The sequence below is a fragment of the Ambystoma mexicanum genome, chromosome 7p, assembly GCF_040938575.1.
Source record: "Ambystoma mexicanum isolate Mex_15411 chromosome 7p, UKY_AmexF1_1, whole genome shotgun sequence".
In the NCBI taxonomy this organism is placed as follows: domain Eukaryota; kingdom Metazoa; phylum Chordata; class Amphibia; order Caudata; family Ambystomatidae; genus Ambystoma; species Ambystoma mexicanum.
In genome coordinates this window covers 656,773,190-656,786,023 of record NC_090939.1, presented here as the reverse complement: position 1 = coordinate 656,786,023, position 12,834 = coordinate 656,773,190, and the positions used below count along the sequence as shown (strand labels likewise).

The 12,834-nt window shown below is 47.9% G+C and overlaps 1 protein-coding gene across 3 annotated transcripts in view; it reads left to right on the top strand.

Moving 5' to 3' along the window:
- Nucleotides 1-12,834, top strand: part of TBC1D8 (TBC1 domain family member 8) — a 1,594,530-nt gene that overhangs the window by 1,499,842 nt on the left and 81,854 nt on the right. For all 3 annotated transcript variants that reach the window (XM_069636713.1, XM_069636714.1, XM_069636711.1), the window contains one exon: nucleotides 12,141-12,241. In XM_069636713.1, the coding sequence (XP_069492814.1) occupies nucleotides 12,141-12,241 (101 nt within the window). The remainder of the gene's footprint in view (nucleotides 1-12,140; nucleotides 12,242-12,834) is intronic.

Genomic DNA, 12,834 nt, shown 5'->3' with positions numbered 1-12,834 from the left:
AAAGACTAGACTGCACATGCAGTTCTGGGAACCAAAATATGTGGGGGCATCCATCTTGTCCCCATCAATGCACTACAAGTCCAATCCCCAATGTTATCCTATGGGAGTGAGTGAGTCTGGTGCCACAAGCGCCAAGTCTGACTCCAAGTGGGTCTTTGGAGGGATGGAGAGGCCCTTGAGGGCCATGTAGGTGATCGTGGCCTGGCTCCAGCCCGACATCCTGGAGGGCTGGGGACATGAGGGGCAGGAATCATGACAGCTCATCCGACAAGTCCGGTCTATGAAGGCCTCATCCAAACGAGTGGACCCCTGACCCTCCAAAACCATTAAGGACACCATTGACTCTCTCGCTGCTGCCTTGGCTGATCTCTGCAATCTCTCTTTTGCCACTGGAGTTTTCCCAACTTCTCTTAAGCACTCCCTTGTGCGCCCTCTGCCGACCCCTCCATTCTGGCAAACTAGCACCCCAACTCTATCACCCCTTTCCTGGGCAAACTGCTGGAGAAGCTCGCTATCTCTCGGCTCTCCCTCCACACTGAATCTGCTGGTTGCCTCCACCACCATCAGTTTAGCTTTAGAGCATCCAGAGGCACGGAAACTGCTCTTCTGAACACCCGTGAAGACCTGCTCTTAAATCACGACACTAACAGTCCCTCTGTCCTCATTGTTCTTGACCTCTCCTATGCCTTTGACACGGTAAACCACAACAATCTGATTGCACATCTCCCTGGGAATCACAGGTGAGCCTCCGGCGTGGTTAACCTCCTTCCTTTCCGACTGCCCATCCCAAGTGGAACTTGGGTCCTTTCTCTCTGCTATCCCTCTTTCAACCTGCAGCGTACCCCAGGGTTCTAACCTATCCCCCTGGTTCTTCAATGTCTTGATGGCTGCCCTGGCACGTGTGATTGCCAGTTTCACCTCTAACTTCCAGTGACACGCAACTCTCCTTCAGGCTACCCTCAGCCACCTCCTCTACCTCGCTCATATCGAACTGTCCGCAATTCAGTCACGGTGTGCTGCAAACGACCTCTGTCTCAACGCCAGTAAGACTGAGATTTTTCGCACTGGTACTCCTGCTCCCGCTTTCCCACTCTGGCCAGCCTCTCTTGGTCCTGTGCCCACACCCACCTGCGAGGCAAAAAAACCTTGGGATCATCTTCAACTCCACTCTCTCCTTCTCCACTTAGATTTCGAACATCTCTAAAAAGTCCAACTACCAGCTGCACCTCCTCAGAGGTACACATCCTTTTCTCACCTTCCCCCCAGAGGCTCTCTGCCTCCAGAGCCCTGGTTCTCTCAAAGTGTCACGACTCGCTCCCTTCGCTCCCGTTCCCACCACTTGGGGGCATGATTTGGGGTTTATTCCCTACTGGATTTTTCCTCCGAACCTTATGCTACAGTGCTGTGATGAATTGGGAGCGCTAAAACCTTATTTTCCAAGTTACTTCCCTTCCGGATCCATTCCAGGTTTTTGGCAGCCAGCATGCTACTTTGATCAAATGACTATGCTTCCCAGAATGCCTGGCTCACTGCTTCACCTCCTCCCTTGCAGGACAAGGTTGGGTGGAGGATAGGCAACACCTGTGGCTGCAGGTGCAGCAGGCGGCACACCTGATGGGTGTGCTCGTTAAGCAGCTTTAAAAGCCTCAGTTTACTTCAGTCCAGCGCTGGTCATCGTTGCAGTGTTCCTGTTGTGACTAGTCCCTTGTTCCTTGTTCCTAGCTTTTGTGCCTAGTTCCTAGTTCCTGTTTCTTGTTCCTCCGCCCTGGATTTCGGATTCATGTGCTAAATTGAATTCTGCTCCTTAGATTCCCTTTCTGTCTTCCTCTGTTTGCAGGCAGCATTTCTCAGTGCTTTCCCCTTTTAGAAGCAGCCCAGTTTGTCTGTGTTCTATATTTCTTTGACTTTGTCCTTTGCTGCTGTAAACCTTTATGCCTTAGCCTTCCTGTTAGATTAGCTTTCTGTCTTTTCCTTGGAGGAGTGGGGGAAGTTTGCCTTGGTAATTTCGTTTTTCCCTGCTCCTGATCCTTACTTTCTATTGGGATCCATTCCATGTTTTCCATTGCACTTCTGCATTTATTTCCCATTTGATTATTTGGTGTGCTGTTGTAGCTAGCTCCTGTGTGAATGCCTATGTTTTCCTCACTATTCTGTAATCACTATTCCAACTTAGGTATTTAGTTATCCTCCCATTGCTGTTATAGCCTTTCTGGGTCCCAATTTGATCAACAGGGTTCGTGGGCTTGCTGACATTCAAGAGGTTTTTCTCGTCCTCGTGAGTACTGTTTTTTAGTTCCCTTATTTTATACCATCAAGAGTGTTAGTTCACAGATCCTGTCATTGCTTGCCCTCTACGTGGGTTTTGCGCTGTCAGTACCTGTAACAGCAATTGGGGGTAAGGCACTTGCCGACTTTCCTCGCGGTCAGGTGCTTACCCCACATCCCTTTTCATATATTGGTTTTGTTGTCACACTCTATTTGCACTCCTGGGTTTTAGCATACATGAGTCTTGGTTCCTGTGTGCACGTAGTTTAATTCAAGGCTATTCACTGTGTGATTTAGTGCACATTTCCCTTGCCATGTTCGCTGCCTTTGTACTCGCCTGACTAATCCTGATACAAAGATGGACTACTGCAAAAGCCTCTTTCGAATGGATTGTGTCCTCCCACGTATTCCTCATTTTATGATAACTCGTCTCCAGCTTCGCTGCTTCGGAAATAATTTTCTCTCGGCACAGGGCGCTGTGCTCGAGGTCGTGGCGTTGATTGTCCCTCGACGGACTCCATACTCTGTCGACGTCACCGATGGTATAAATAGCTCGAGCCGCGCCCGTTGCTTCAGTTATGTTTTTCCGATCGCTTCACTATCGAGAACGGCGCGCTTCAGATTTTCTGTGAAGAAAATGTCATCTTCGATTCCTTCGGCACCCAAGACTGGGTTCAAGAAGTGTGTAGATTGTGGATCAAAAATGTTGATCACGGATCCCCACCGGGTTTGTCTCTGGTGTCTCGGTTCCGGTCACCGAACCGACGACTGCGGTCCCTGCCAATCCATGACCGAGAAAGCTCTTCGTGAGAGGAGAGGTAAACTGTCGGTGGGGAGGGAAGCCTCTAAGAAGGCTACGTCTAAAACACATAAGAAAGCGACTGATTCCAAGGAATCGGATCACCATAGGCACTCCAAGAGATCTCGATGTAGGAGTGGATCGAGACACTCTTGTCATCGTCTAAAAAAATGAAGAGGAGACATAGATCTCCCTCATCATCTTCTTCTTCAGAGTCGACCGAAGAAATTCGATGTCCGACAAAATAGGATTCTCCCAGTAAATGGGAAGAATTCCATAAAAAGATGATGGTTTCCGAGAACGCGGCCCGACCCCCTCGAAAGAACCTCGAAAAAGCCATACCACTAAGGTCCCTCCATTGGACGACAAAGGGAAGTCCAAGACTACAATGGTAAAAACCAGTAGTGTCGAGGATACTAAAAAAACTCGAGTCGACGCCAAGCTGTCGAAGACTCTTCGAGAGTCGAGCACTTCTCCGGTGCCATACAAAAAATACAAGTCGTCGAAGGCTTCGATGACTTCGACACCGTCGGCGTCGACCGTTTCGGCACCAAAACCAAAAACATCCTCGACGCCCGTGTCGAAGTCATCTTCGAAGTCATCGCAGACTCCTTCGACAACTTCGAAGGATTTATCAATCCTTTCGACGCGTATGGTAGAAGAAGAAAGGAGATTCACTCCTTTGCCCAGGTCCGACTTTTTAAGTCCATGTCCTCAATTTATGAGGAATCTGGCTCAGAAGAAGACGAAGTTACTCCTTTTGGAGTTTTTGGCACAAAGCAAGTTCCTGAGGAACTTATTGTCCAGGGATCTAGAATGAGAGACCTGAGTGATACTCTACATTCTGCCAGTGGGATTGACACCTCCCCAGAATTAGAGTTTGCCAGACCTGATCCTGCAGAGCATGCAGATGCTGGGTACAGGGGTCTTATGACCAGAGTAATAGAATATATGGGTTGGGGTAACACTTCACCCGTTTTTTAACAGGATGACATGACGGATATAATTGTAGAGAGGGCCTCAAAAAGATCCAGTTCTCCCCTTTCACAGGGCTCTTCAGAGGATGGTGGAGAAAAACTGGGATAGACCTGAGAGTATTGCTGCTGCAGATAGCACTTTTCCAAAACAATATAGACCAGCTGGAACGGATCCTGAATACTTAAATAAGCATCCGACTCCAGAAAGTCTAGTCACTCAGGCAGCATCTACATCAAGACAGACTGCATATCCCACTATTCCTCCAGATAGAGAGGATAAAAAAGTTGACGAATGGGCACGTAAGGTTTTCCGTCAGGCAGTATGGCCTAAATCGACAAATGTCGCCTGTACCCTGGCTAGGTTTACCCATACCCTGTGGGACCGTATTGCGGCGGCAGCTGATCATATTCCAGAAGGCAAGGAAAGGGAAGGCTTCCTGAATATAGTCAAAGACGGGAAGGAGGCAATGGGGGAATGTCTCAAGTCTGGACTGGATACTGCTGATAGTATCAGCAGGTCCATGGCTGCAAGCGTTGTGCTACGCATATTTGCGTGGTTGAGGAAGTCGAGGTTTGCACCAGACTCCTTAACATGCCCTTTGATGGCTCAAGGCTGTTTGGCAGCAAGGCTGATGAAAGCCTAGAAACACTTCAGACCTCGAAAGCGGCAGCTAAATTGCTTAGCGCCTCTATGCGCCAGCCTCTAAAACCCTATTCCGGCTCATCTTCCTGGAGGGGTCGTTCTTTTCGATACTACTCCTCTTTTGGTAGAGGAAGAGGACAGGCTTCTCAAAGGGGCAAAGGAAACTTCCCTCGTGGAGCACGAGGAAGAGGTGCAAAATCAGCCTCAGGAGCGGCATCTGTACCCTCAGCCACTCCTGCAGCCGCCTCCAAATCCCTCTGAGACCTTGTTGCACAAAACACAAGTGGGAGGCAGGATCTCTCAGCATCTGAAGGAATGGCGGGCATTACCTCAGATGCTTGGGCACTGGAAACAGTAGCCCAAGGTTACTGTCTCCCCTTCCTAAAAAGGCCTCAGAATCATGCACCGGGAGCCAACTCCGTCAAAACTCCAGATCCGCTCCTGTTGCAGGAAATTTTAACCCTGCTAGAGAAAGGTGCCATAGAACTGGTACCTGTAGCGGAGAGGAACAGGGTTGGTACTCACCATATTTTCTTATTCCAAAAAAGGACAGAGGACTGAGACCCATCTTGGACTTGAGAAACTTGAACAAGTTCTTCAGGAAGGACAAGTTCAAGATGGTGACTCTTTCTCAGATCCTTCAGGCTCTCCAACTCGAAGATTGGTTGGGATCATTGGACCTTCAGGATGCTTACTTTCATGTGCCAATCCATCCAAAGCACAGAAAGTACCTGAGGTTCGCAATTGGCAATTCTCATTATCAGTTTTGAGTTCTGCCATTCGGGTTGACCTCCGCCCCGAGGGTTTCCACCAAACTGTTGGCGGTTGTGGCAGCGAATCTCAGGAGAGGAGGTATTCACATATATCCCTACCTGGATGACTGGTTGATCAGAGCAAGTTCTCCAGAACAAGCTCAGGAACATCTTTCGATCACCTGCCACTTCCTCCACAAATTGGGCATCTCCCTCAATTTCAAGTCCCACATGATACCATCCCAGAAGCTCCAGTTTATCAGAGCAGTCTTGGACACTTCCTCAGGAAAAGCCTTGCCTCCCGAAGTGAGAGCTCTCCACATCCAGCAGATGGTAACAAAATTCCAGAATGCCCAACGTCTACCGGCCTTCAATTTTCTCAGGTTGCTCGGCCTCATGGCATCCTGCATTTTCCTAGTACCAGAGGCCAGGTTGAGAATGAGATCCCTTCAATGGGCACTCAGAGCTCAGTGGTCCCAGTTCTCAGGGAATATGTCGGATCTTCTGCAAGTCCCGAGCGCAGTTGCTCAGGATCTTCTATGGTGGGCTTGCAACGCCAACATTCTCAAGGGAGAGTCTTTTTGGCAACCATGGCCGAAGATAACAGTAGTGACGGACGCCTCGCTCACAGGGTGGGGAGCACACACCAACGATCTGACAATCGGCGGTCGTTGGTCTCCATCGGAGTCCAAACTACACATCAACTTTTTGGAGCTGAGGGCAATCAGACTAGCGCTGAAGGCCTTTCTGCCGTCTGTACAGGGAAAGAATGTCCTGATAATGACGGACAAGACAGTGGCAATGTACTACCTCAACAAGAGAGGAGGTGTAGGGTCACTACTACTGTGCAGAGAGGCAATGCAGCTCTGGTTCTGGGCAATGAAAGAAGGAATCTCTCTATCAGCAATTCACCTAGCCGGAGAGAAGAAAACGGCGGCAGACGCTCTGAGCAGGCAGAGTTCAGTCTTCCACGAGTGGGAGTTCGCTCAGGAAGTCCTTCTGGAGATCTTCGCCCTTTGGGGAACCCCTCAAGTGGATCTGTTCGCCACCGCGATCAACCGGAAGTGCGATCAGTACTGCTCAAGGAAATTTCCTCAAAGAAGAGCTCTGGGAGACGCATTCGTAGTGGAGTGGAAGTTTCCACTGCTGTATGCGTTTCCCCCAGTCCCTGTGATTCCTCAAGTAATCAGGAGATTGAGAAAGTTCAGGAAAACCATGATCCTAATTGCCCCGGATTGGGCCAGGAGCACGTGGTACCTGGACCTTCTAGACATGTCCATCTGCCCTCCAATATGTCTTCCGCAAAGAGAGGATCTTCTCTCGCAAGAGGAAGGTCGGGTTCTCCATCTAGAGGTCAAGACACTCAACCTTCATGCATGGTTTCTGAGATGTTGAGATACAAGGATTGGGATCTTCCGGATGACGTAATGGAAGTCTTGCTTTCGGCCAGAAGGCTAGCAACAAAATCTTTGTATCGATGTCGCTGGAACAGGTTTAGTAACCGGTGCAAAGATGAGGATGTGGACCCTTTTCAATGTGGCACTCCAGTAGTGCTCTCTTTTCTATTACATCTAGCCAATCTGGGGCTCCAGATAGGAACAATCAAAGGACACCTTGCTGCGCTGTCCATTTTCAAGCGCACCTCGGAAGAGGTTTCATATTTCAAAATACCACTAATAATTCAATTCTTAAAAGGAATTACTAACGTATACCCTCCAATACCTTTTCATGTCCCAACTTGGGACTTAAATTTAGTATTAAAATTCTTGACTTGCATACCTTTTGAGCCTCTGCACTCATGTCCATTGAGGCTTTTAACACTAAAAACTGTCCTTCTTGTGGCCCTACCATCAGCCCGCAGGGTTAGTGAACTTCAGGCTCTCTCATGCAGACAACCATATACTATTTTTTATAAGGTAGTCCTTAAAGTTAAACCTTCATTCTTACCAAAGGTAGTTTCGGACTTCCATTTGTCGCAAAAAATAGTACTACCAACTTTTTATCCTCCTCCTCATTTGGGCAAGGAAGAGGAGAGACTGCACAGACTAGATCCCAAGAGGGATCTTAGTTTTTACATCTCAAGGATGTCTAAATTGCGACAAGATGACCAACTATTTGTGGGTTATACTGGTCATAAACTAGGCTTATCTGTAACAAAACAGACCATATCCCGCTGGATCATTTTAGCCATAATTGAATGCTACAGATTAGCGAGAAAAGACCCACCAGATGTGCTTTGTGCCCATTCTACAAGGGGAATGGCTACTTCTGCGGCTCTAAAGAGGGGAGTCCCGGCAGCAGATATTTGTGCAGCTGCAAAGTGGAAAACAATGCATACTTTTGTCAAGCATCACTGCTTGGATACTGCCTCCTCCAATGAGGGATTATTTGCCAAGGCAGTTCTGCATTCTGTTCACGAAAACTAAAACTAGTACTCCCGCCTCCAAAATTGTCACTGCTATGGGAGTCTATCATAAGATGAGGAATACGTGAGAGGACACAATCTATACGAAGAACAAGTTACTTACCAACTGTAACGTTCTTTCGACTGGATGTTCCTCCCACATATTCCTCATCGACCCTCCCATCCTACCCCACAGTACAGTTTACGTTTTCTTACACTTTCCGCTCACGATGAGTGCATCAGTTATGGGGCACGCCTGGGTGTTCCTCCTATATGTTTCATCGAAAAAACAGAACCGAAGCAACAGGCGCGGCTTGAGCTATTTATACCATCGGTGACGTCGACAGAGTACGGAGTCCGTCGAGGGACAATCGACGCCACGACCTCGAGCACAGCGCCCTCTGCCGAGAGAAAAATGTTTCCGAAGCTGGAGACAGCGAGTTATCATAAGATGAGGAATACGTGGGAGGAACATCCAGTCGAAAGAACGTTACAGTTGGTAAGTAACTTGTTCTTCTCAACCACTCTGCCTCTCCTTTGGGCCCTCTGCGCTCATCCAGAACAGAACCGCAAGACTTATCCTTGGCCTCAAGCTCAGGGACTGCATCTCTCCGGCCCCCACTGGCTCCCCGTGGCTGCAAGGATCAAGTTCAAGACCCTCTGCATTGTCCACAAGGATTTCTGGGGCCCGGGACCCACCTATCTGCATCAATGCCTTCCTAAATACTGTCCCTCCCGAGCCCTCCGCTCATCTACCTCCAACCTTCTGCGAGTGAGCCGGTTCTCTAAGCAGACATTTGAAGGGAGATCTTTATCTTCAGCAGGGTCCTCCATCTGGAATAGCTTCCCTGCCGCCCTCTGTCTTGAGCCTGATCTACTTAAGTTCCAGAAAATCCTTAAGACATTCCTCTTCTCCTCTTCCTTCTCTCTCCCTCCTTCCCTCCTTTTCCACACAGCATGCCGACTGGCCGCCAGGCGTACCTCAGTGTCTCCCAGGTCCCTGGCACCCTCGCCAATCCTCTAGCATCTGCCTTAGGGCCTGCACTTGCCTCATTGCTACTGCCCTTGGTCAATGACCCATGAGAATGCCATCTCTCAACACTTAACCAGTTTCTGACTAACTGGGCGCACTTGATTTCTCACACTCCCCCCCCCCCCCCCCCCCTTGCACTCGTCCTCCCCTCTCCCGTACCGTCTGTGCACTTGCACGATCTGAACGTACCATGCCCTGAAGATCGTATATGTATTCTTCCCTGTCTCCCCTCTTTGCATGGTGGCGCCTCAATGCTCTTGGACAAACTGCAGAATCGTCATCAGACCTATTTACTGTTATCAACACTGTTAATTGTAGTATATGCACTTAATCTGCCTAGGCAGACGTGTATCGTTGAGAAATTCAAGGGCTCTTAATGGCTGTTGTTTTTTCCCTTTTTTCCTCTCTCCTTGTGCGCTTTGAAACACTTGCCTTGTGTATAGGTGCTTTACAAATAAACATTACCATACCATCCATGACCCGGGCTAAAACGCCCAACCCACAGGAAACCATTATTTACATAACACCACCTGCCATCCGTGTATACGAGTCAATAGTTTAGGTTATTCACCAGAACCCTCTATCTCTATACTCCAATGTTCCCTAGACCTAGAAAAGGGACGTCTACCTCTGCTCCTGACCCTACTAACTTTGACAATGCTAGACAATACTTTGACAATACTCGATGATACCAAACAATACTCCACTATACTCGATAATCTCCCTCACACCCACTGTTGCTGTTCGACTGGGTCAGTACTTCCACTCCGTGGTCTATTGGTGCTGCTTGGCCGCCGTATCCCCCAGAAGGTGCTCACTTCCCTGTTCTGGTCTGCCTGGACTCCTCGCTGACTTCAGGCAGGATGATTTCCAACTGGCTCTTGACGGCCTTTCCACGGGTATGCGTTTCCCGTCTTCTCGAAATATGTGAGGGTCCTGCAACCGCTCAGGTTCCGCGGCAGGGGAGACGACCCTGTGCTGGGCTGACGCAGTGAACTATCGACTCTCCTACCGACTTGTTGGGGACAGTCTCCCAGTATGCCAGAGTGATGCTGGAAGTCTGCGGACTTTGAGGGCCCAACTCCCTCCCCCAGTGTGCACGGAGGACTCAGTTCAAACTGCAGTTTATTACAGGCAAAACCAACAGAGCTCGATACAAGAACTCAGATCCCAGCATGTCACACAGTAAATGGCGTGCAGGCCACTTTTGTCCTAAAAACACGTCACTACTCTGTCATCACTTGGGCCGCTCTCCAAAAACCTATCGCAGTGTGGGATTGTCCATCAAGAGTATAATAACTTATATGGGTACCTTTATATGTTCATCTACTGGCACTCGAATGTTAGGTGGCTGGCCTGTCCCATCCCCAATTTACTATCTAATACATTGTTGCAGAGTAGTGGACTTACCATTGGTTCTTGCTCGTTACTACCCACCCCAAGAATGCTAAACTGTGATTGACTAGAGCCGACATCCACAGGCCTGGGACCCGAAACGGTTCTCCGCTCACTGTGCACCTTTTCAAGATGATGCGAACGATTGTGTCTGTATTGTAACTTTTATGTACCACCTTTGCCTTATAGGACCAAAGGCCTCATCACGACTTTGCTGGTCCGGAAACAAGGGTGCCTGTAAGCTTACCGGCACCCTTATTTCCAGACCAACATATTACAGGTTTGACTGCCGGAGCCGCCGTGCCCGACAGATCTGACCCTAATGGGCGCAGAGGCCACGGTAGGCAGACCGGTCATGGAATCCCCGGCACTGTTAGCAACAGTGCCGGTGCTTCCGTGTCCCTTCTTCCATAAAGTCCTCTTGGACTTTATGGGAATGGGCACTTGCATTTTATTGGCACCTGACTTTCCAGGCCGCCGGGGTGTAATCACCCGGTGGTACTGGGAGGTCGGGCGCTAGTAAATATTTACAGGTCTGGCGGCAACCCGCCGGTAGCACCAGCAGGGTTACCGCCGGACCCGTAATGAGGCCCCATGTCCCGCTCATCGCAGCCCTTGTTGCATATTTGCGTCTGGCTGCCTGGGATCGGCTCTTCCTTCCCACCGCCTATCACTGTCCATTGTCTGCTTCAGCAGCATCACGTGTCTAGAGACTGCAAAATTGGGCTTCTGCAACTCCGAATTATGAGGATTTATTAAATTTCTCTGCAGGTGGTCCCTTTGTCATCTGGGGATTGGAATGTCTTTATATCTCTTAACCTTGGCTGGGGGTTCTGTTTTAAGCGTCTTGCTCCCTGTCCAGCCTGAATCGTCTCAGCTCTGCTCAATTATTTGAGGCCTGCTGTAATTTTCCTAAACCTTATAATGCGGTTTGTACATTGTCCATGTTATACTACATTGTCTATGATTTGGCTATACGTGGTTTGATCAGGATCCATTTGCTCTGCTGTACCTGTATGTCCATGTGACTATGGGCTTTAAGAATCTGCTAGCTCGCTCAGGATCTCTTGTGCCTTGCGGTTTCTGTGTTGCTGCATTTAGCTAATGGCAAAAACAACAAAAGCAATGATAGTATGTAGATGCATCTTTCCTCTAACTATAGAACTGTACGCTCATGTTCTTCATGTTTTCGAGTGTGTGTTTGTGTCATGCAGTGTGGATTGCACGTGTACTTCATGTCTAACACTGCTATATCGTGGTGTCTAATGACATCAGCAGCATGGCTTCTATGCACTCATTACAGGCTGTACATATAGGTGTCTCTGATCCTGGCCTGCGGCTCTTCACTCACGCATGGATAGATTTGTATCGCACCTGGTGTGTATGGCTGACTGAGAGGGTACCTCTCAGTGTATTTGTCGATCATTGGTGCATTTGGAATTTGTCCGAAATAGAATGGGTGGTTGCAGTATTTTCTGGCCTTCTGTCTTGTCATAAACTTGGTGGCAGGGGGTCCCAGGATCCGACTCCCTCTTCAAAGCATTTTCACAGTGTGCATGTTCAATGCCTTTTTCTCGATTGGGAAAATGAATGGAAGTTGGCTGAAAATAGCTTTTTTCTTTGCTTAAAGACTTTTAACCCTTTTAACGTTTTTTAACCCAAAAATTACCATTTGGCAGCGGCTTGTGCCTGAAGTCTATTGATTTAGTTTAGGTAATTCTGCATTGCTAGAATCTCTTTTAATTGCATATTGAGGCCTCTAACTCTGCCCAATTTAGGAACGTTTTTATCAAGTTTATTTGGGCCACATTCTTGTGTATTCAGCATGAAATACAAAGATTGTTTTATATGTCTACTTTTGTTTTACTGAAGGTGATGGAGTTGACTACCAAAAGCAACTGAAGCAGATGCTTCGAGATCTAGCCAAAGAAAAAGATACAAAGATTGAAAAAGAATTGCCAAAAATGACTCAGGTGAGAAATTATTCATTTGAATTGTAAGTAATACTTTATTTCAGTATTTATGCAGGGCAGATCTTGCCTCTGAGGCAGCTGATTATTGTACGCAGCACTGATGGTGAGTACTGGAAACACTTGTGTATAGGCGCCTGGAAACACTTCTATATAGGCACCATATAAATGTCCAATAAATAAATAAATACAAAGTGTTATGGGGTGTAGAAAAAGCATGCAAATAAATATGCAAGTTGGACAATAAATTGGGCAATAGAAACACCTATAATGACAGCGCTTACAAGTGGGAGGCAACCGCCATAAAGGCTGTACATAAACATGATTTTATTGTGATACACTGAATGCATGAGTATTTTGGAGTTTTGTTGTATTGAGGTGCAACCATCAGTTGCCAGCTGTTATGTTCATGGTAGAGAACTAAAGAAATTGCACTAAGTACTGCATTCTAAACTTTCCACATTGTGTATTGTAAAGTAGTATTCTGCCGGAGGATATGCACAGCATGGAATGATGTAGATTGTATGTTCCCTGGCGTAGGAGGAGCACCCACACACTATAAAGGATAGAGGTGCATTATAGCTGTAGATGCATTT